This window comes from Aotus nancymaae, unplaced genomic scaffold, assembly GCF_030222135.1.
Source record: "Aotus nancymaae isolate 86718 unplaced genomic scaffold, 86718_ANA_hifiasm-v0.15.2.pri h1tg000033l, whole genome shotgun sequence".
NCBI classification, from domain to species: domain Eukaryota; kingdom Metazoa; phylum Chordata; class Mammalia; order Primates; family Aotidae; genus Aotus; species Aotus nancymaae.
In genome coordinates, this window is record NW_026988447.1 from 7,998,795 (window position 1) to 8,023,904 (window position 25,110).

Genomic DNA, 25,110 nt, shown 5'->3' on the forward strand with positions numbered 1-25,110 from the left:
TAACTCCTGGAGTCAAGTGATCCACCTGCCTCAACCTCCTGAAGTGCTGGGATTACAGGCATGAGCCACCACACCCAGCCTGCTATCCCTTTATTTTGAATAATTTATTTTTTATTGTTTCATTCACATATATGTAGAAAAAAAGAAGCTGTACATTTTATGAAAAATTACTACATTATACCACTTACATAAAGGGGCTAAACTATTAGATGTTTTTCTTTTAATAGAAAAGATTGTGTAATTTAGCTCCTTAACATTCAGGAGTTAGTTGTTTTATTTTTCCCCCTAAATTATAGAATCAGTGAGTCAACAAATAAGAATTTACCCGCAGACAATTCATTTAACTTAAAAATATTCTGCTCAAATCCAAGCAGTTCATTGGTCATAAGGCAAAACCAGTTTAAATAATGTATATGAACAAAGCATCTTTGGCACTCATCAAAAATTAAATTAATAGACACATAACTTCTCTATTAACACCCCCTCATAGCAAATGAGCACGATTAAATGAGATATTATTTATAAAAACAACTCCTTCCATTGGCAAAGTCAGGTTTAACTTGCTGAGAATTCATTTTTTATTAGGAGCTAATAATTATAGAGAAGCTCAAGTATATTAGACAAACTTATCCAAGACAACTATTTTTCTCCTAATTTGCAAACCATGACAGTGAATGGCACCAAAAAAAGAAATGAATTTAATCACTTACCAAAAGGTGGGAGATCCTTTACGGGCACTTTCTTCCGGGAAGGATAAAGGGACACGGCGGGAACCTGCAGCCCCTGGTTGATTTTATGTGGTGGTGGTGGTTGCTGCTGGGGCTGTGGCAGGGACTGAGCTTTCTGTTGTAACCCTGCCCTTGGAGCTACTGGAGAGGTCTCAGATTTGACAGGCTTTTTGTCACCAGGATTCTTAGGCACTGATAGTTGTTTGGGTTTGAAAACAGAACAAAGAATTTTAGATGCTAGCAGGTATACGGAAGATAATTTTAGAACTATGTGAGCATTTTCTACAGCTATAATACTAAAATGCACACCTTTCTTCCTCTTGCCTTTATGAAGCACAGAAATGGATGGGGGACCCTAGTTACAGAAAATATTAGATACGTGGCAGGACAAAGGTATCTACTTTATGAAATCAGCAATCTCAAGAGATGATTATACTATTAAACACCCCATTAAAAACATAGAAAAATGTGGTTAGTTCAATATGTTATACGCATGTATATGAAAGATACAAATATGTGATAAATGCTACAACAGAAAAATCATCAGGCACCATTTTTCAAAAATGGTGTCCAAAATTGTTTGACATATGTGTGCTAAGTTTTTATTTAATAAATGCTGTCAACTGCAGTCTATTTACTACCACATTCCTAGGAGGTAGAATTATCTATGCAAGCAAATAGTAGCCAATAATGCTTGAGTATTATACTGAGTATATATTTTGTGATAGATGGCAAACCAATTTAGGATGATTAAATGTCGTATATATAGTATCTTAATACTCAAAACTCAATGACATATGTATGCTTCCTCTCTTATACACACCTGGAAGCTAAGGATTAGAGAGGTCAAGTAACTTGCCTAAGACTGCATTGCTAGTAAGAGGAAACAAACAGGATGTGAACTCAGACCACTCTGACTCCAGAGGACAAGCTCTTCACCATGACACGGTGCTTCTATAGTGTCCTGGGTAAATCTAATAATCCAAATCTTCTAAAATCACCTATCTAAATTAAATTCTCTAGAAGACATCTTCAAACCTGCCCATAAAAGACACAAAGTGTACTGAATGAAAAATGTTTTTGTCTTTTAAGTCAAGATGTAGATTTAGCAAAAAACTGCCCCATTTATAGACTATCCAGATTTTTAAAGGCTACTGTAGTTCACTGTGGAGCAGAATTATTGCTCTATCTAACCGGTAGCTGAATTTGTTGCTGGGTGTTGTCTGGGCTAGTGGTTAGAAGGCAGCCAGCACATCCAATTTTATGCCCCAACTTCCCTCATGTTGCCCATACTTTGGGGGTACCTTTGTAAGAACACAAGATATATAAATGGGAATCGTATCTACATATGTGTCCCAATGTGTGTACTGGCTGTGTCCGGGTGAAACTAAAGCAATGGTTTAGTTAGTGGACAGTGTCATCATCCACACACTAACCCAGTAGACACAAGGGCCTGGCTGTGCACAGTGCTACCCAGTATTCAATATTAGCATCCAAGGGAAAGACCGATATATCTCAGGATTGCTAGCTCCCTCCCTCTTTGCACTAAGCTTTATTTTTTTCACTGCACAGGAAACAAATCTGCATTCTAGCCAAAGTCTGCAGCCACTTTAAGGAAAAACTCACATGTGTTGGTTGCTGGCTCACACTGCAGAGATAATGTCTGGAGACTCTCCTCATCCATTTCTAGCTCCAAATTGGAAAGGTACTGCTTCACTTTTCGAGCCATTTGGGCATCTTCATAAAGCTTTTTGGCATTGAGAAAGGAACTACGACGTACCCGCTTTTTATGACCACCTGTCTGAGCAACATCTAGCACTGTTGCATTTGTACTACCCTGGCTGAGAGACCTGGAAGATGAAAAGGTAGATATGCAGCTCACTCTAGTATGGGAGTACTTTATTTAAAACGTGCCAAGATTATATTAATATTCTATGTTCAAAAGGTCACATGCCTTATTCCAGTGAGTAAACTGTTACACAGGAATATAGAATAATATAGATTTAAAAAATTATTTTAGTTAAAAGAGATGTATACATAAAACATATATAAAAATATATATTTGGCACCTGTTCAGTTCCAACTAGGAAATTCTACTTTTCACCTCTATAAGGCATTTAAGACTGTTCTCTCACAGATGCCAGAAAGTAATAATTACATATAAAAGCTCATGCAAGAATACACAGCTATAATCATTAAGATTTACAACATTAAAATTACTTCTCCTAAAGAGGGTATTATACATAGATTTAAATAAAACTAGCTACAATGTTCACAATTGTCTTCTAATTCCTTGAGGTGAATGTGGTGAGTTTTTAAAGTAATATGGTCAATCTGTTAATAAAACGATCATGCAAATGTAAACATATATGTATGGAAACTACTGAGCACATGATTGTTAAGAATTATTTTTAATAAGGATTGGTTTATATAGAATGAAAATAGTAGTTAGTTGAGCTGTAAAAAATTTGGTTTTAACACCTGGGGGCACCTATGTTATATTAAATATATTTATTTCTCACATATCTGTGAAATATTTTAATTGCATAATTTTTCCTTCTACTATCCTTCTTCCCTTCCCCCTACTTTGAATTTTCCACATTTCAAGACACACCAATTATATTAAAATAAAATCTAAGAGCTCAGAAATACTGGCCTATAGTTCCCCAGAACAATCATCAATCATTTCACAGCTCTCATGTATCATGACTTCAAAAGCAAAAGCCCAACAAATTAAACATGAAGTCAGTTTGCCATCTGAAATTCTGCTAGAGCAAGAGGGTTAAGGAAAAAAATGCAAAAATGCAAAGCATCAGAAAATACAACAGGTAAGAAAACAATGTAATGAGCAGAATAAGAACTGTGTGTGGGTGTGCAAGGTCTCCACCACTTACCCCAAACTCCGCCATTTCTTCTTCCTGTAAGTGAGAGCCACGGATATTGAAGCATGGGTGTAGAAAGAGACAGAAAGATCACAAGCTCAGAAAGAAAGGACTAGACTTCTGAATAAGCAGTCCTAGAAGCCCACAAACATTAAACTGCATAATCTTCTCACACACACAACTTTACTAGAAGTATTTTTCTGGCTTAAAAGACAAATACATTTAATTTTTTTTGTTCTAGAATTAAGATTTTCTCCCTTTCACTGAATTAATCATTTTTTACTATACTGATAGCTAAATCTGTTGTGTGGATATTGAGACAAAACTATTTGGGTTATTTACATATTTTAGTTCATACTACTAGTTATGAGTTTTAGCTCTATAAGTCAGTGTTCTGAAAAACAAGAAACACGTAATTGAGACTATTAAACTGAAAATGTCTGAAGGACAAACTGTTTTTACTGACAGCCAAAAGTACACTTTATACAGAATAAGACATTTATTCCAAATTAGAGCTCACAGGTGATTCTCAGCACATGCTACTATAATTTCTGCCATACTACAAATATAAATACTCAACTTTTTTTTTTAAATCATTTATTGGGAAGCTCTAAATTTAACCTTCTCTACTCTCACACATGCCACTGAAGATGACATACTCACCGAGTCCTGAACATGAGGGCAGGGTCCATGTTCACTGAAGCCATTCGGCCAACATGACGGATTTCTTTTGCAATCATCCTTAGCTTCTCAAAATTCACCAGTCCATCTACTTTTGAGTCATTTCCTGAAATTGACAGAGGAGAAAAAGGAAATCACATGGCATTTATCCTGTGCTTCTCCAAGTGAAGACGGAAACCCGGTGCCTTATGTTTACCTTCATGAAGGAAGGTGAGATCCTTCTTGATAACTGGGAATAGTGGGATTATGGGAGGTTGTAGGTTTTGACTATTGAGAACATTGCGATATTTTGCCATGTTTCTGGAAGGATCAAACAGGTCTTGGAGATCTTGAAATAGTTTTTCATATTTATTGGGAAGTTTCTCCCAGGTCGTTCGCAGTCTTGCCACTGGTGCCAGGTTTAGGCCACTGAGGGGGAAAAAGAAACATGGTATAACAACTAAAGTAAAACAGAGTAAACCAGTGTACAGATTATTTATTGACACAAAACACCTCTGTGTTTATGCTTTATATGCATAACAATTTACAGAAGGCTGCATAAGAAACTGTTCATGACAGTTCAGGGGAATGAGATGGCACAGGGAAGTAGGGTGTCAGGGTCAAGCCAAGGCGTTTTACTCTTCTCTTCCCTACAGACACACCTCATCGTTTTACTATCAGCAAAACCACCAGAATGTAAGTATTGATGTTTTGTTTCCATACATAGCAGTATGTATACTTAGCAGTGCTTAGCCCACACCAGCCATTTGATAAACAGACTGGGTAAATATCCTCCAGTAATAAAACAAAAGCTATGATAGTAACGAGAGTATCACTACCAGACAGAGAAGATTACTAATTTAATAATCACCATCAACATCAATATAACTAATTGTTGCCATTTTTTTTCTTCTAGCCTCAATCTAAGCTTTAGAAAGGGAAGAAATTTAACATTTTCTGGACATCTGCTTTGTGCTATTTGCTGGAACTCCACATGCATTATATCATTAATCTTGCTGAGAACTCTTTGGGGTATTGTTAGTTCCACCAAAAAATAAATTGATGTTGAGAAAAGTTCAAACAAACTTAAAAAAAAAGTGTGGGATATAGATTTTCTAAGCTCCAAATCAGAATTTCAGATGCTACCAAAATTATTCCTGCTTAATGGCTTCTTCAAATCTCTTCAGCTTGGCACAGCTGTTTTTTTAATATGAGAGATTTTAAATTAAGGATTAAGGTTAAGATTCGGAGAAAAAGAATTGTCCCTTATGAGTCAACTAAAACCTACTGCATTTATACTAATTATATGATGTTCCTGGACTGATATATATTTTAAATCTGTGAACTGAATTGAATCTTAAGAAAAGTATGCTCTCTTACCTAATGATTGCAAACATTGAGTTAAAATTCTTGCATTCCCTACAGTGCAGTGCTATCTTGATGAAATGCTTAATGATCTTCATCCTCTTCAGCTGGTTTGTTTCTCTCAGAATTTCAGATGCTACCCAAAATGTTTCCTGGTTAATGACTTCTTCAAATCTCTTCAGGTTGGCACAGCTGGTTTTTGATCTGAGTTTAAATAAATCATCTATATATTCAGTAGGTTCAATGTTTCGAAAGAGTTCAAAATTTCGCATAGAGAGCTGTGTGGCAACTTCCACAGTGCTAAGCTGAAGGAGGGAAATTTGACTCTCTCTCAACAACTCCTGAGCATCTTCATCTGAACAAAGCGTTTCTGTTTCCATGTTGTTTTTCAGATAATACCTATGAAAAACAAACATACCGGAGTCAAAGCCTAAGCAGCAATCTCATGATATTCCTTGAAAGAATAATGCTACTTTTTGCAGAAAGTTTGAGAGAACACTGATTTGAATGATGGAAGAATTCTTTTCAAACCAAGACAGAGATCCAGAAGCAGGTGGAAGAAACAAACAGATCACACGGAATTTCACTTTTACCAGTTGGACTTTCTTTCTCTCCTTTCTTTTCCTGTTTTCTGAAGTACTTTACCCTTTTTGCTAAAAATAACAGAAAATCGCCACATTTTTAGTTTAAAAAGGATTTAGACCTTAAGGCAGGAAGCAGAAAAGATTAGACACAGGTAGGTAATCACTCTTATTTTCCCAATAATCTGATTACTGGTGGGCCCAAATTGTAACAATCCAGGCTTACTTATTTATTCAAATACCTAGTTAATGCCAGCGCAAAAATGAGAACAAAGGGCTGGGGCGCCTTCTCCTTTTAGGCAATTTGTTGAAAACAGCATTAAGATGTTTGTCTCGTGTGTGTGTGTGTGGTGTTTTTTGTTTTGTTTTTGTTTTTTTAGACACATGATTTTTCTGTGAAATTCCATAAATGAAAACACAGAATGAGCACAGTAGGGGGCCTGCTAAATGGCTTTTTGTATATTTCACCAAGGCAAACACCTATGACAGAAAATATATACTTTGTGCCCTTGATTTTCACAGATTTAATATTCTCCATTTTGATTACTCATGAAGCCCATGACATACCCATCTATAATTTTCTTCAATAATTTATGTGAATCATGAATCTATAGCTCAGTGGAGATCTGTAGAACTCCATCATGGTTCCAGATATATCAATGTGCATTGAAATGATAACTGGAAAAAACAGAGCAATTAAAACAAAACTATTTCCTAGTGTTTGAAAGTAAAAGTGAAGAGGAATAAGAAAGATATAGTTGATGGAAAGAAAATAAAAGTTTTGAATGAATTATATCCTGGTTTAACTCTGTAACATTAAAAAGTCAAATACAGTGAAACACCCTAAGAAAAACAGAATATGATTTATGGAACTGCTTAATTTTCAGTGTAGAAAACAACTATTTTCTTTTTCAACTTTTGCTTATTGTGACATGAAGATAAAGTTACATACACCTAACAATGAAAATATCATTGAAGAGAATGATAAAATCAGATATAACATTTTCTTGCAAGTAATGTGTGATATAAGCACTTATGCAGCAAAGGACTAAGCTCTGTAGCAACTAAAGTTTGGCTTCAGAGTTAAGAAGTATATTTCATAGCATAATGTACAATAAAAGGCAGTACTGGACAACCATACTGTCATACATGTCTCTGCCTAAACTAAGGAAGCTCCTAGAAAAGTTGGGTATGCAGGAGCAAATGACACTAGAATATGATTAGAAAATGTGTTTGTGAATGTACATAAAGCAGAGGGCTTAACACTGTGACTTTAAACTCACGCTGTGACTTTACATCAAGATTACTCTACCCTTCCAAACCAGGACCCTAAGGCAAGCGTGAGAAGTTCCAGCATGCATTTTGGCAGTCAGTAACAACCTTCAGGTCACAGTGCCCTTGAACAAGTTCCTAAGAGAGCCTTGTTAGGGTCAGTAGTTGACTGTGTGCATTTACTTTCATACAATAATTCTTGGTGAAAGGAAAAAAAAACTATTTTTTAATCTGCAGGGGCATTTACTCATTTAAAAAACATTTTGAAATTGCTCATCTCTTAAACTTTGATGTGGGTTTGAAGAGGGGATAAAGAAATCCAGTAAGGCAGATAATATGTACCTTCCACTCAGTTGTATTCTGTCAGCAAGTTTGGAAAGCTGATCTGGAAGTCTTCTTTGTTTGATTACTCCCTCAGGTGTGACAGAGACCTCACATAGTGAATACTGATCTGGGGTGGCAGTAACAGCAAACTCCCTGATAGCCTGAATGACCACTTCCTTTGCTGTAGTGTCCTTACTGATCATGATGTAGCGGCTTTGCTGATCAGCCTTAAAAACTCTTAGCACTTGATCTGGTAAGTCTGGGGGAAACAAAAGTCACATATAAGTAGAAAGAATTTTAATATATGGCAATGCAATTAAGCAAAGTAATCAGGAAAAAGCTCCCTAGAGAAGGCAATGCTGAACTTTTACCTCTCCCTTACTCTAGGTCTTCCTCAAAGAATCAGTCAACCTAAATGCTGCTTTGTTGCAAGAACACACCTTTCCCTAAAGATAAAAGATTGATCTACAGACAGTTGCAAGCACATCAATACACAACAGTAGCACACAAGACTGTCATGCTGGATTCAAAGAAAGAAAATTTAAATCCAGAGTTAATCTTTATTATATTGAAAAGTCCATTAAGTTGACCTAAAATATGCCTCTTACTCTACTTATTTGATATGATTTAGTAATTATGGCATGGGATGTGTTATCTTCATTTTATGAAAGAAGAAACAGGTTCAGAGAGATAATTTGCCTATGGCCATATAAAAATAGTCTGCTGGGTATAAAGAGAACTTCCAACACCTGGTTTCAAGAATCTTGAAATTTAAGGTTCTTCCTTACTCAGCATCTAATATAATCCATGCCAAATGAAGAGAGAGATATATAACATGAGCATTATGTCAGAAATAAAAAGATAACTATAAGAAAACAAAAGAAGTGTTGGTGGTACTCACCAGGAGTAGTACTGAAGTCTAAAATGCGATGATGTGACTGCAATAAATCAGGATTACTGGATGATAAGGTTCCACTGACAGGCAATGCAGTTGGGATGTGCTTTGTCTGCCTTAACCCTACTATGCTGTCATCTTGAGACTGGCCAATCCCAATATCACTGAACAAAGAGGAAAATTAGAAAATTATCATCAAGTTAAAAAGTTGTAAGTCATCACTATATAATAGACACAGACCAAAAATCATGTTCCTTTTTTTTTCAGCTAATGTAAAAACAACATGAATAAATTTGGTTGCAAACTGCAAAAGCAACTACTACTTAAGTGTATCCAACTCATTTTGCTATTTTTGTTTGACTTTGTTTTTTTTTTTTTTATATACAGCATCTTACTTTGTTGCTTAGGCTGGTTGTGAAACTCTTGGCCTCAAGTGATCCTCCCACCGCAGCCTCCCAAAGTGCTAGGATTACGGGCATGAGTCACAGCACCCAGTTTCGTTTTGCTGTTTCTTAAGTGTACTGTATGTTTCTCTAAAACCTATGGTTTTTCTAAGTAGGTAAGCCATAACAATTATTAGTAGTTTCTCAGCATAGAAATATATTTAAAATATATATATATAAGCTCTAGTTTCTGATGGAAATGGATTTAAGAAAACGCACATTAACAAGAATGCATTTATCTCACTTAACTGATAGTTCTGCATCAGAATAATAAATTATTTTATAATCTGACGTTCAATACTTGAAGAAATTGAGTAAAATGAAAAGAGGAGGAAAAAAATCCAAAGTGTCCTAATTTTATTCTCCAGTGTTTCAGAGAAAAAAATGAGATCACTATGGAGTCAAATGTAAGGAGACTCTGACACAGACATTATTTCTTAATTATACAGAGCATAAAAAAGCAGTGGTGCATGGTGACATTTCCTAGTATCAAAGAAAAGGCAACAGAAATTCAATGACTCACTTTTAATTCTCCGACCAAAATTTCTAGCTACACATTTAAGTTCCCAGAGAAATACTGGTTATTACTGACAGTAACAAACTTGCTTCCATTTATAAAAAGCCTGTTACTATGAACTCTTGAAACATGATTTAACAATACGAAAAAACTATTTCTGGATTTGATGGGTCAACTGTTTCCAAAACAAAACATCAAATAAAGCAATAAACATACACATACACAAAAAAACTGGGTCACAAGAAAATGGTTATAGCTCTGACTAGTTTCTATAAACACCTTGAAATAAGAGGAAAATTATTATGATTAGAATATAAACTAAGATGTCATAATAAAATGAAGACATTTAGCATTTATTAGGCTTTTCACACATTAGGGCTTGATCCTAATAACTACCATTTTTAATGGCTATGCCAAAAAATAGCAACATTTCTTCCTTTTACATTTTGTTTTTGAAAATGGAAATTATAGAGGTAAATAGGGCAAAAACTTGTTTTAAAGACAAAAATTAAAATTAGAGACAATTTCACATTATATGAAAAAGACACTTGCACATGTTTTGTTTATAGCAGCACAATTCACAATTGCAGATGTGGAAGCAACCTAAGTGCCTATTAACTAATGAGGGGATAAAGAAAATGTGTTATAGCTACACTGCGGAATATTATTCAGCCACGAAAAGGAAGAAAATAATGTATTTTGCAGCAACTTGGATGGAGCTGGAGGTCATTATTCTAAGTGAAGTAACAGTGGAAAACCAAAATCCCTATGTTCTCACTTACAAGTAGGATCTAAAGCTATGAGTAAGCAAAGGCATCCACAGTGATATAACAGAATTTGGAAACTCAGAAGGGGAAGGGTGAGGTGGGGGCTAGAGATTTAAAAAGCTACACATTAGGTACAATGTATACTACTAGTGTGATGGGTACACTAAAATCTCAGAATTCGCTACCACTATATAATTCATCTATGTAACAAAAAACCGCTTGTACCCCAAAGCTATTGAAATAAAAATTAAAAAAAAATTAAAGACAATTTCAGTGTCAATTCTTTCAAATTCACAGGTCTGGGACAAAGCTAAATTTCTATTTAAGCACCTAACAGGCACACATATAAGACTAAAAGTATTTATGTTCTGTCAAAGATGAAAACTTTCACATTAGTGGAATTTTATTTTCAACCATATAAAGCAGTCTCTGCCAAAAACATGCTATGTAATACATGATATGAGACCATTATTATGGGCTCTGGACAAAGCATAGTTGACTGAGCCACTCTGGCACAAAACGCTACAAGTATTAGCATCTTGCAGGCACACTCAAGCCTTTAAGAAACACTTTAACACCTTACATGATGAACTGCCTTTCTACTCTCAGTTTCTTCATTACTCGCCTACATCTCTGTCCATCCACAGACATTCGGACGCTCTTGGATTGAAACTATTTTATATCCAAGACTAATTCAGAAATCTCCCTTTCTGGGCACATCCTCTTATGATTCCACCTCTCCAACACTTTCCCTGCTACTGAAATTGTCTTTCTATCTTCACTGGTTTTACAGTGTGCTGACTTATTCCTTCTTGTCTCTGGGTTCATTAGACTTTTTCTGCTTACTTGGCAACCAAATGTGAATTCTGGGAGGTCATGCCCAACCCTCTCCTTCCTCTCTCTGCACATCACTCGGTTGTGCCTACCTTGCCAATTTGCCCTTATCCAGCATCTTAGCTTCTCTAAGGCTGACAATGTTTGAGGACAAAACTCAACAGCATACTCTCCCTAGACTTCTCTAATTACTAGTTTAGTAGCTTTGCTAAAAAAAAAAAAAAAAAAAACACTTCATAAACAAATGAGAATTTCTAGAAAAGTTTAAGTAATAGCTAGTATAGTACTAAATCAAGTCTATAACCAATATAATAGATCCTACAGTTTAGTGAAACTTCCTTTAATTTTCTTTTCAATTGCATTACACATATGATTTCAAATAATTTTCATGATAAAATATTTAAATGAGCCATACATTTTCCTAAATACAGATTGTTAAAGATGTTTCCTCAGTGTTTTAAAATCAACACATCTAATTATTCTTTTGCTTTTCCCTTGTCTAGCTTTTGAGTATTTCTAAATAAACACAGAACAAATTTATACAGAGTATTCTCATTTTGTGTTCCTTTCCAACATCCGGTATTGTTGATGGATTATATCCCAGTTCTTACATGTCACATTTCTATTTATACTTGGCAGGGTCATACCGACTTTTTTTTAAGGGTTCTTATTTAACTTGTGGTCAGATATCACTCTAAGATCTTTTTTTTTTTTATTGTGCTGTTAATAATTCTGCATTTAGGGCTGGGTGTGCTGGCTCATGCCTGTAATCCCAGCACTCTTAAAAAGCCCAGGTGAGTAGATCACTTGAGGACAGGAGTTTGAGACCAGCCTGGCCAAACAGTGAAACCTTGTCTCGACTAAAAATACAAAAAATTAGCCAGGCATGGTGGTGCACACCTGTAATCCCAGCTACTCAGGAGGCTGAGGAACAAGAATAGCTTGAGCTCAGGAGGTGGAGGTTGCAGTGAGCAGATCATGTCATTGCACTCCAGCTTGGGTGACAGAGCGAGACTGTCTCAAAAAAAAATTTTTTAATTAAAAAAAAATCTGCATTTAGGTAATTTATTTTTTCATCCATTTGAAAATCAGCTTTCATCAAGGACGGTCATTTTAAAAATTGATTCTTATTTTCTATAAATGCCAGGTGCCCTAATCTACTGTCTCTTAGAAACTTAATATAAATATCCTCTTGAGTCTGTAAGTACTACTCACTGCTTATCCTTGGAACCCTGCTATAGAAACTTCAGCTGATACAAAACCACCAATCATTACTGTATAGTTTGGGACAACTCAACCAATCAATAGTATATTTTAAATCATATTTCTCTAATCTGTGGATGAAAATTTTATCTGAAATGGAATTTAAAAAAAAAAGATCAGAAATGGAATTTTTTTTTTTTTTAAATGCTTGATATAGTCCTACATATCTACTGCAGGTCTTTAGACTCATTAAATTATCAAAGAAAGAAATTATATGTTATAAAGTTATTATCTCATAACAACGTAGTTTGGGGACTATATAACTAAATGTGGCACAGTGAGAAATGGCTGACAGCAATTGAGTTTTATAAAACATCCCTAGACTCAAGAAGGAACTAAAATGAAGAAATAAGCAAGCAAACAGGCAAAGGTTAAAAAGTGTCGGAAAAAACCTGCAATTTTTTCTAGCATGGCTGAGTTCCTGGCATAAATAAATAACCAAGAAGAAATTCAAGAATACACCTGACATTCTGACTACTAAGTTGACTAGGAAGAATGAAAGTAGTTCTATGCTTGGTTGTTGATGCCTTGACAGTAATTAAATAATTGAAAATAGAGGAGAGGGGGAAAATAGAGAATGGTAGAGATGAATAGTGGCAACTGGACAAAGCAATGATTTGACTGGTAAAGAGCAGATGCTGATGGTAAAGGAGATACCCAAAAACAAAATACAGCAGGAAAAGCAACTCGAAATCATCATGGGGGAGACAGGAGGCAAACATACAGTTACTTTAAAAAAGTCCAAACCCCAAAAACAGTAGTTCAAATGAGGAAGTACTAAAATACCTTTAAAGAAGATTGGGAGTGGGCAAATAAGTGGCAAAAATGATTACTAAAACAAATCTGACTGCTTAATACTGCTTCCAAAATAGTTCAGTTATAAAAACCTAGAACATTTTTTAGACTCATGCAGATGTATTAATTACATCACTATCTTTGCGTATCATTTTAACAAAATAAAATAATGCACAGAGAAGGTATATACAGATGCTTACTTGTATGGTTTCTGTGGCAAGATACTGATCCGAGTCTTGTCGAGTATCTTTTTCAGCTTGTTCCTTCCTCCAACAGTGTTGGCTTTACTTTTTTTGTTCACTTTTTCAAGTCCTATCACCTGTTCTACATCTACAGCAAGATCTGGAATGGAGTAGCGACTGGCCTTTTTGATGTCACCAATTTTAGGAAGGTGGGGGGCACCATTTCTTTTCTCTTCTGACAATCTTGTTAGTAGTTCTTTAAATACTAAAATAAATGAAAACAGAAACACCATATAATGGCAATTATAAGTTATCAGAACAATTCTATAGCAATAGTGGAACTTGGAAATATGTGAGAAGTACAGATTTCAGTTATCAAAACTGCAAACCTATAGAAAACCGGTATCACGGTAAATAATCACACCAAATCTGCTTGGTATGTTGCTCTATCAAAATAAGTTTAAAAAAGAGTCTTTAATCTGTAAGTATTTTAGTATTTATCAATAAAAGATTTCAGTTATCAATAAAGGCATAAATTAAAAATATTTTTTATGGAGTGCAATGGCGCGATCTCGGCTCACCGCAAACTCCGCCTCCTGGGTTCAGGCAATTCTCCTGCCTCAGCCTCCTGAGTAGCTGGGATTACAGGCACGCGCCACCGTGCCCAGCTAATTTTTTGTATTTTTAGTAGAGATGGGGTTTCACCATGTTGACCAGGATGGTCTCGATCTCTTGACCTTGTGATCCACCCGCCTCAGCCTCCCAAAGTGTTGGGATTACAGGCTTGAGCCACCGTGCCCGGCCCTTAATCTATGCTTTTACCACATATGCTTTCTTATGATGTTTGAAATACTGAAAAAAAGACCAAAAGGAGAAAAATGAAAGTATGCAAAATACTTACCAAATAAATTGGTTTTCACAGTGATAGATAAATGTGTGTTATTTCTAAGAATTTCCATGGCTTTTGACAGCTGAATATTTTCAAAATTTTGGCCATTTACTTCTAATATCTAAAAATGAAATTACAAAATTAATGTATCAAAATTGACTGAAAAAAAAAAACCAGACACCAAAATTAAATCTGAGATTAGAAATAGCATACCTGATCCCCCCGTTTCAAGCCTGCTTCAGTTGCTTTGCTACCTGAATCTACACTGTCAACAAAGATTCCAAATCCCTTCTCAGAGCCTCCAAGTAAGATAAAAGGCAAAGGAGCTTCTCGGGATGGTTTTGTTAACGTCATCAATCTTCTTTTTGCTTTAGCAGCACATGCGATATTTAACAGCCTTAGGTGTCCACCCATTTTCTATAAGAGTTCAGAAACAGTAGTGTCAACTCAAAACCAGGCTGAATAAAATGAACTTAAAGCTGATCTTAAAAAAACAAAACAAAACAAAACAAATATTACCTCTCTCTCCAGATTATTTTCAAATTCTTCTAAAAATCGAGTCATTGCAGGATCTCCTTCAAAGTCATTGAAGTGATTATTTACCCACAATAATACTACCCGTGTAACCTGAAAAACCAATTATTTTCAATAAATTTCCTTTTTAGTGTCAAAAATGTGATTAAAGTCATTCCAGAAAAGATATCCAACTTTCAAACAATTTACCTAATAATAATAAATAGGAAAATAAATGAACAATATTAAAATCTTCCATGAGGATGACCTTCCAAAAATATATTTTTTTACTTTGAATATAGACTTCATGTTGCCTTGCTAGGAATGGTTCTGAGTCTGTGAGGGTATTTAACATAAAATTGTCTAACTTTCAAAATGCATTTGAAACAGATCAGAATAAAAGAAAGGTATAATAAAACCAAAATCAGCTAATACAAAAGACAGAAACCAGAAAGTAAAGGTAGAAAAACAGACTAGACAAAGAGAATGAAAATTATTAAGCCTAGAAAGCTCTGTAAGTGTACAGAATAGAAAAGGAAGGAGATAAGACAATGTAGTTTATCATCCAGTCTGGTCTTAAGAGTGCTAGGTGGTCTCCTTAGAATTACAATCCTGGGGCCTACAGAGAGTGATGACTGTCATGAAATGCTGCTCTGGTGCCAATTTAAAAATTGTGACTTTTATCTGGTGTACACTTGACTACCAAACTAGGAAATGCAGATTCCTATGGAATCCAGATGTTTATGTTTTAACATACTCCCAACATAACTTTAAAAATGTTTAAACATTTGGTAGCCAATTTATTGGCCTTTGCACTTAAAGAAAAAATACACTTCTGGGGCTGAACTAATATTCTGTATCTTTTTTTTTTTTTTTTTTTTGCTTAAGAAGTACATTCTCGTATTTCATTACATTAATCTGGACACAACTGCTGTGACAAATTTATACATTAAAGTATCTTTAGGCTTACATTTTAACATTCCATATTTAACAGCCAAAACAGAATATATTTCCAACCTTATCCCTGAGGCTCGGGTCATTAAACCACTCCAATAACTTTTTGCCCACTTCCATTGGGCTAGAAAGAAAAGTTCTATAGGTCAACAGAAAGTCTTCTATGAATGTTGGATCTACTACTGAATGCTCTTCCACCAAATGCATTGTTAATCTTTCTGAGGTACCCTGTAACAAAGAAAAGGTTTAATTTATATATATATATATATATATAAAACATTTATATGGGACTGGGATTTCAAACATTCAACATAAAATGAACTGGGTAGTAACACAGTTAACAATTAATGAAACTGCTATTCATCAGGAGATCATACATAAAGACTCTTCACAACTGATAACCTTTAAGAGATATGCTTAAAAATGAAAAAACCCGATATTGCCACAACCGATAGTACCAGAAAAATTCCTTTACTTGGGAAGGGGGAGTGGTCTTGTGTCCTACCTTTATGACAATGTGTCCCTTTCTTGTTCCAGTTCGATCAAGTTCTCGGTGTTCTTTCACCATAACAATCTCTCCTTCCTCTTCAACTTTTTGCATGTTCTTTTCTACTTGGTTGAGAATACGGCAGTAATCTTGCTGGGCTATGCAGACAAACTGGCATAAAACATAAGTCACATGTTAATGATAAAGTGCTTGCAAAAGATCTAGCAGTACTAATAATTCAGTGTTTTAATTATTTAAAACTGACATTTTTCCCTGTCTTTCCCATACTTTCTAAATTAATGCTGTAATGAACCTTAATCAGACGTCTCTACTTCTAATGTATTTCTCCCTTGGTCAAGAAAAGTTTCAATTTTAGAATATTTACATGTATTTTACATCCAAAATCCTAACAATTTTAAAAATCAAAAGACAAAATTAGAAGAGTGCTTTTTCATGCTCTTTTCACAATTAAAAAAACATTGCAGTGAGGGGAGTAGAATTGTAGGAGAACAGATGTAAAAACTTAATTATCATTTAGTGAATTAAAAGAATTTGAAAAAGCAACAATTTTTGAATAAGAATGATTTTAATGAAAGATACAGACATTCAAAGATACCTATGGAGTAGATATATTAATTTGCTAATTATACTGATGAAACACATTTTAGAAAGCTTGTTAAAAGAAGGTCAAAACACAAACCACATATGTGTTATAGCTCAAATAATTTTCCTTATAACTGGTATTAAGGGTAATCCTTGTTCTTAAATAAAAAGTTAACAATATGCATATCAAGTCATTACTTTCCCTGACCCCAAATATAAAAAATTTCAGAGCTTAGGGCAAACCACTTAAGAAATTACATTTCTTAGTAGTTTTAAAGAAAGTTAAGAATGAATGATAGAAATCACTTACTATACAAATTAACTAGAGGTCAGTGAGGAGACAAGAGATCATTTGGAAATGGAAAGAAGCATGGTATTTCTTTTTCTCCTTTAGTGTGAAGAAGATGGAAAAGGCGATGATTAAATTATATTGTAAATAAGATAAAATATGATGCAACCACCTGAAATCATGATTTCATAGGTCACTTACAGCTCTGATAATACATTATTCTTTTTATGTTGCTCATATTACATTAATTTTTTTAAAAGATACAATACTAAATATTATAATAATCATAATGAAAACATCTTCATCATCACCATCACCATCATACTGTGGCAGCCTTATGGAACTTTTTCGATTCATCCTCCTAATCAAACCATGAGGAAGGTGCTATTATCCCCATTAGACAGAGGAGTAAACAGCCCGATGTCTCTTAACTACATGCTGGCTATCTTAAAATAAATTACACATGCACATCAAAATCTTGGAGGGAAATAAACTATTAATATTATTTCTGAGCAATGCAAATTATGAGTGACTTTCATTTTATTTCATGTCTTTCTATATTTTTCATGCTTTCTGCATGATCAATAGGTTTGTTTTTTAAGTAGAAGCAGCAGTTCATAAGAGGAACACCATATTGCAGGATCACGTTTCTCCCAGAGTTGGCTAATCTCACTAATTTTTCTATTAAGCATTTTGAAGAAAAAGTTAAAAATTAAAAGATAAGGACTTTTTTTGTACTAGTAATTATGCATACTTTAATAACATTAAAAATACATTCAGAGCTCTGATACTACATTTTTAAAATATTGCTTATAGTATTATGCTAATTTTATAAACTGTTAACATTATTTCTGAGTAATTTCCTTAATACTGACCATAGATGTGTAACATTTCGAAATATATGATCCTTAGTTTCTTATCTAAAAAATATTTTATTTCTTTGTACACAGCAGCAAAATTATTCCCAAATACATATAAGAGATTTAGAAAAGTTTTATTTCCAAATAATTTTAGGTGTTCTTTCTTGTGCTCAGTTTTAGAGAACATAATTAAATACTCATTTTCTCATTTATCTTCTAAAAAAGAAATATATCCCTGAATTCAACGGAATAAGTAGATATAAGGAGAAAATGCTTTTTGAAGAGAAATGTACTAAAATTAATCTTCTTGACTAAAGATTTTTTTAAATTAGAATACATTTGATTTGAAATTCTTAGTGTCTAGATAGACATTTTGGCATTTCTTCTGCAGCAAGCTGAAATACCATCAAAAAAAAAAATACAGAATTTCTAATATGGTCATATAGAACTGGTACCTAAAAAGAAATACATTTTAGACGAAAATATTTATCTTTTTAAAATAAGCAACTTACTTTTGCTACAACAAATTTATAGATCTAACATGAAATTCACAGGTAACATTTAATTTTAACTAGTATGATGAAGTCAGTTGAAAAAAATCTTTGTTTTTTATTTTTTGAGACAGAGTCTTGCTCTACTGCCCAGGCTGGAGTGCAGTGGTACTATCTCAGCTCACTGCAACCTCTGCCTCCTGGGTTCAAGTGATTCTCTTGCTTCAGCCTCCCGAGTAGCTGGGATTACAGGCACCTGCCACCACACCCGGCTAATTTTTTTGTATTTTTGGAGAGATGGGGTTTCATCATGCTGGCCAGGCTGGTTTCAAACTTCTGACCTTGTAATCTGCCCGCCTCAGCCTCCCCAAGTGTTGGGATTACAGGCGTGAGCCACTGCGCCTGGCCTGAGAATCTTTGAATTGTTTTACTGAGGTTTTAGATTTCTGTAAATCTCATGGGTTTCAGACTGCTGTAAACCCATGAAAGTACTGTATGATCTCAGTACCCTGATATGAAATAAAAATTCAAGCAAGAATTTACTTATAAAAATCAATGGCAGTTTATATCATAGGATTATTTTCCTTTGGGCATGACATTATAATTTGTATTTAAGGAGAAACATTATAGATGATGAATGAAGTAAAATTAAACTTCAATCCACATATAATGTAATCAATTTTCAATTTATCCACAGCAAACTGTTTTCTCATCTAAAACTGCTTCTCACATTCTAAGTGCAATTAGCTCCTATGATTCCAGGAAGAGGTGAGTCTAACATAGATTTGCTTTAAGAGGATGGATCTATTTAAGCTGGCACTTTCTAGTCTGTGAGGGAAATTCCTACCTAATTATTCACACAGGTATCCAAATGTTCATTCCCCACTTGAAGGGTGGAGGGTAGGGCTAAGCAATGCCTGGGTGTCACTGGCAGGCCTCAGACACAGGCAGTGGAGAAGAAAAAAATGGAGAAAAATAAAGGGAGTAAGAAGGTAAAAGAGGAAATGAAGAAATGGAAACAGGAGAAGGGAAAAAGAAAAGAAAGAGGTATATGTGGGTAATGGAAAACCATTACAAATTGCCTGGTACCATAGTATGTGTATATCAAGCTCTGAACTTTGTCGTTTCACACCAGACAGGGAATAAGAATACACTGAAGAGGGAGAACTGGAAGAGAACACAAAGAAGGGACCCAGAACAAAACATGAGCTTGGCCATGTCATGGGATCCAAACAAATATATCTTAAATTTAATCCATTCGTCATTGTATTCTTAGGCTTAACATGAGCTCAACCATCTTATGACAGTAACCGATATTTATTTTGGAACTCCCTGAAATATAAGATAATGAGGACAAAGCCTAGGTGAAGTTGCTTTTTCTTGGTAAAGACAGCATCATTTTTGCTCATTTCACTCAATAACTTGCTTCCCTACAATATGGTCAGTAAAATGATAGAAACGCATGGAAGCTATTTTATGCACAAATAAAAATATGGTTCTCACTGTTTCCTTCACTTCTCCTAATAAGGAGATGATCTAACATTTGTATTTTCTGACAGATATATGACATTTTAGCAGAAATATCTTAAAATGCTGTCCCAGGCAAGCACTTACATTAAAACGTCAAAATTAGTTCTCCATCCCTGTTTAAGAAATTCTTTAGGGTTAAAATGCCAGGCTTGAGCAGACAGGTGGGTGGAAGTACAGGAATGAAATCCCTGATTAACATATTCCTTTTACAGTGGTGTAGAGCGTAGTAGAGAGGAAGACAGGGACTTCTTCTAGCAGGTATCTCACCCTTGATGCTTTTCATAATTAACTTCACACTAGGAACTACAGAGTCTATATATCCTAATTAGAGTTTTCTTTTGAATTGGACTCTACCTTACTGACTATCCGGGTTTCCCACTAATCCCTCACTTTGTAAGTAAATTAGACTCTCTTCCCTAATACAACCCCTATCTCCTCTTCCTTTTCCAGAACTCCCAGATAAATAGTTAAATGTTACCTGGTACACTTGACATAACTTAACCACTCTGTAATATTCACTCATACAACATTTCAATCAATTATCCTGAAACATTTCTATGCTGCCTATCATTTCAGTCTCATACTTACAAAATTTCTAACAAAGGACTTGAATAACTAAGACATGTTAATGTAATGGCTCAACTATCAAAAAGAAGTAACTTTCACTTGCCCTTTAAGGACACACACTCTAACTCAAACACTATTGTAACTCCACTTTGTAGAAGGGTTCAGGGAAGAACTGAGATGATAGGAGACGGGAAAAACCTTTACTAATTTGCTAGTTTGTTTTGACTCAGTTTAGTTTTTTTCATTTTTTTTAAGAGTACAATTCCAGAGCTGAAATAGCATATATAATTTCCTTTAAATGCACATTGCTGCTAAGTAGACTTCAATATTCATCATTTGTTTTCCTCTATTATACGACATAACTGAGAATATACCATTTTGTTTTCCTCTATTATACAAAATAATTGAGAAGTAAATATATTGAGAATGCTTTTCTGGCATTACATATTTAAAACACTGAATTCATAGCCTTTTTTTTTTTTTTTTTTTTTGCTCTATGGTGCTCATGGAAGGAATTAGCTGTTGGAATTATTTAGAAGCATTTAAAAATAGACTAGAGAAAATACTAAAGCCAAATGTGAAACTAGATTTATTTAACTGGCAACCACTATATTACAAAGAAATACATTTAAGATGCTTTTGTTGTTATTAGATGCTTATAATTTACGACTTATCTTCTAAGGTAAGATAATTGTACATATAGCCATGATCATTTTTCTTTTTAGTATGTAAAATGCTTAAAATGAGTATTTCAATGAGTGATACCATTTTACATTGATCATATACCATAAATATTCAACTGTGTTATTTTAGAATAAACTACATTCAGATGTTTCTCAAATTACAGACTAATAAATGCAATGACAATTAGTCTAAGCCATATCATTTGGTTATTTACACAATTCTGTTTCAAAGACAAATTCTTTTAGAAGACAAGTCATAAATTATAAACACCTAATAATAACGAAAGCATCTTAAATGTATTTCTTTGTAATATAGTGGTTGCCACTTAAATCAATCTAGTTTCACATTTGGCGTTAGTACTTTCTCTAGTCTATTATTAAATGCTTTTAAATAATGACTATTAATAGAATATCAACACTGATACTATTTCTCTTTTGCTATCAAGTATTTTCTTTTTATTAGCTTTTATTTAACTAGCAAGTCACTCTACTGATTCATACTATGATTAATTTCCATGACTCTTCTAAAATCAATTTCTTATATATATTTAAATAAAAACACTGCATAACTATACATATCACCTTTATTAATTATTTACCTTCATAATATGCATTGTACTTCCATATTTTGATGAATAGATTATTATCACTGATGGCAATTTAAAAATATCATACTCACTTTTTTTTTAAATCAAACACATAGTTCTGTGTAGTTCAAGTAACTGTAATGAAGATTAATTTTAATTTTTCTGGGGTGTTATAACACTAAAAGTAATAGTTTCACATTAAAATTTTATTGGTGCTGGGCATGGTGGCTCGTGCCTGGATTCCCAGCACTTTGGGAGGCTGAGGAGGGTGGATCACTTGAGGTCAGGAGTTTGAGAACAGCCCTGGGCCAATATGGCGAAACTCGTCTCTACTAAAAATATAAAAATTAGCCAAGTGTGGTGGTGAGTGCCTGTAATACCAGCTACTCAAGGAGCTGAGGCAGGAGAATCACTCGAACCCAGGAGGTGGAGATTACAGTGAGCTGAGATCATGCCACTGCACTCCAGCCTGGGTGACAGAGCAATACTCTATCTCAAAAAAACAAAATTATTTGTAACATATTTATATAGGGAGTAAAATCATCAAAATGGCATATAAGTATTCTTTATTAAGAATGAAATATATATTTTTATGATATTTATACCTGGCAGTCATCCACCTTTGTTCTCATCACTCCTTTCATGTATTCTTTGTCCATGGTAGGAGAGACACCAAAACTATTTCCCATACACAGTATTTCTGCTTTTCCATCTGGGTAAGTCACTTCCACAGACCCATTGAGAATCACTGACCAGGAGTCCAGCTAATCCAAAAAAATAAAGACAAAGCAGAAAGTAACATCATAATTATAACAGATGTAAGTGTCAGTATGGTCCCTAAATATGAATTAGCAGATCTTCCAAGTTTAAAGATAAAACAAGTAACTCAAGTGAAGTTCACTGTTTAACAAGTTCACAGAATAAGGAATAAAACACAGCCACATATCTACATATTTCCATATGCCTAGCACAGAATGCATATCATAATGCCCTTTGAATTTGACTTTGGATATTCTCCTCTAAAACGACAAAAGGAAAAAAAAATTCTCATTCCCCCCAAAGCTCATGTAGACAAGATAAAATGATCATTGCCTCAGTAAGAATATCATTTGGTCTGACAAAAGGCATTATTATATTTATGAACATTTAAGTTGCAAAAACTGAAAAGTTAATATATCAAAAAATTTCTATTTGCATATGAAATTCTGCAAATAATGGGAAATATAATGGATTTGGAATACAGTGACTCATATGGTTTGGCTCTGTGTCCCCAATCAGATCTCTTGTTGAGTTATACTCCCAGAATTCCCATGTATTGTGGGAGGGACCTGGTGGGAGATAATTTGAATCAGGGGGGTGGTCTCCTCTATCCTGTTCTGGTGGTAGTGAATAGGTCTCACAAGATCTGATGGTTTTATCAGGAGTTTCTACTTTTGCATCTTCCTCATTTTCTCTCTTGCTGCAGCCATGTAAGAAGTGCCTTTTGTCTCCTGCCATGCTTCTGAGGCCTCGCCATCCATGTGGAACTGTAAGTCCAATTAAACCTCTTTTTCTTCCCAGTCTTGGGTATGTCTTCATCCGCAGCATGAAAATGGACTAATACAGTGACATAACAGGTGTACCATAATTCTTGATTTATTCAAACTTACTATTGTTAGGTATTGAAAAAGCAAGAATTTGGTTTTGTTCAATCACTGTATTGAGATATCTTTAAGAAGAAACTTTTTAAGTGGTAGGAATATTTATTCACCTCTTCACCATCATTTAACACAATGGTCCCTGCTCTTTCCACCACTGCGAACACCATCACGGCACAGAGTTCTCGCCTCACCGACATTGTCATATTGGCAAAAGCAGGCAACTGGTGCATAAATTCCAAGAGTTGTTCTGAAAAGCAAAAGACATCTTTTGTCAAAACTACAACTTTTATTAAAACCAAGTATTCAAAAAGAATGCTTTAGGGTCCTTTCTTTTTAAATGCCCTACAATTTTGCTTATTGAAAAATACATCTCAAGTATCTTTAGCACCAGTTCAATTTCTTGCAGGTACACAAAGAACTCTGTCACTGTGGAAATCATTCCTCTTACTTGTTGAATTAGAGGCAACAGTTTACATTTTAACTCCAGTTCAAATGCCACTAAAGATGTTACTAAACTTCAAATGGGAAATTTCAATTGTAAATGAGATATAAGGCTTATTATTGTAAGAGTGAAAATGAAAGGTGGCTCAGAATTCTCCAGCAAGTCAGTTGGTCCATTCCTGCACCTTTTGGGCAGGTGGATGCCTAAAATAGTCAGCAGAAATAACTATATTTAATTCAAAAACATTCTAAGGAATATTTTCCATGGACCAAATCCATAAAAACTGATCAATTAAAAAATTATAGGCAAAAAAGGAAGTTTGATCATTCTTCCTTCTTATTGGGATGTTGTGGAGAAAGAGCTTCTACCTTGGTATGATGCTAGCTGCTGATGTCACAGTCTCTTCAAGTTCTGGGTTTTCTGTTTTTAAAAGCCCTTTGTTTCTCTATCATTCAATAGCTTTACTAACTATGTACCAAGTTCTTTCCTTACTCCTCACCATGGCTCTGTGAAGTGTATTTTCCTTTTAATTTCATAAGGAGGAAATCAAGGCTCAGTGTCATATAATTAAGAGATGGCAAGACCAGGCGCGGTGGCTTGTGCCTATAATCCCAACATTTTGGAAGACTAAAGCAGGTGAACTGCTTGAGCCCAGAGTTTAAGACCAGCCTGGGCAACATAGCAAAACCCTATCTCTATAAAATATTTTAAAAATCAGCTACATGTGCTGGTATGTGCCTATAGTCCCAGCTACTGAGGAGGCTGAGGTGGGAGGATTGCTTGTGCCCAAGAGTTTGAGGTTATAGTGAACTGTGATTGTCACAATGCACTCCATCCTGGGTGAAAGAGTGAGACTCTGTCTCTTTAAAAAAAAAAAAAAAAAAAAAAAGGTGGCAGTGACATGATTCAGGACCATCTGCTTCCAAAGGTCATGCTGGACTTTAAAGGTAGTGGTAAAGAGCACAGGGTATATACTGGACATTTAAATGCTGACTAGTTGCATTACTTTGGGCAAGTTGATTAATTTACCTAAGTTATAGTTTTCTCACTTAAAATAAAAATATAGT

The 25,110-nt window shown here is 34.6% G+C and overlaps 1 protein-coding gene across 16 annotated transcripts in view; it reads right to left on the bottom strand.

The window, feature by feature from the left end:
- RAPGEF2 (Rap guanine nucleotide exchange factor 2) overlaps positions 1–25,110 on the bottom strand; it is a 262,303-nt gene that overhangs the window by 11,979 nt on the left and 225,214 nt on the right. For 15 of the 16 annotated variants that reach the window (XM_064383780.1, XM_064383779.1, XM_064383781.1 and 12 more), the window contains 16 exons: positions 23,712–23,848; positions 22,567–22,725; positions 16,370–16,522; positions 15,928–16,092; positions 14,917–15,024; positions 14,611–14,814; positions 14,410–14,518; positions 13,527–13,773; positions 8,714–8,871; positions 7,831–8,071; positions 5,651–6,034; positions 4,488–4,699; positions 4,274–4,397; positions 3,623–3,646; positions 2,355–2,578; positions 711–920 (listed from right to left, as the gene is read on the bottom strand). In XM_064383780.1, the coding sequence (XP_064239850.1) occupies positions 711–920; positions 2,355–2,578; positions 3,623–3,646; positions 4,274–4,397; positions 4,488–4,699; positions 5,651–6,034; positions 7,831–8,071; positions 8,714–8,871; positions 13,527–13,773; positions 14,410–14,518; positions 14,611–14,814; positions 14,917–15,024; positions 15,928–16,092; positions 16,370–16,522; positions 22,567–22,725; positions 23,712–23,848 (2,859 nt within the window). The remainder of the gene's footprint in view (positions 1–710; positions 921–2,354; positions 2,579–3,622; positions 3,647–4,273; positions 4,398–4,487; positions 4,700–5,650; positions 6,035–7,830; positions 8,072–8,713; positions 8,872–13,526; positions 13,774–14,409; positions 14,519–14,610; positions 14,815–14,916; positions 15,025–15,927; positions 16,093–16,369; positions 16,523–22,566; positions 22,726–23,711; positions 23,849–25,110) is intronic. The other variant, XM_064383778.1, reaches the window with a different exon arrangement.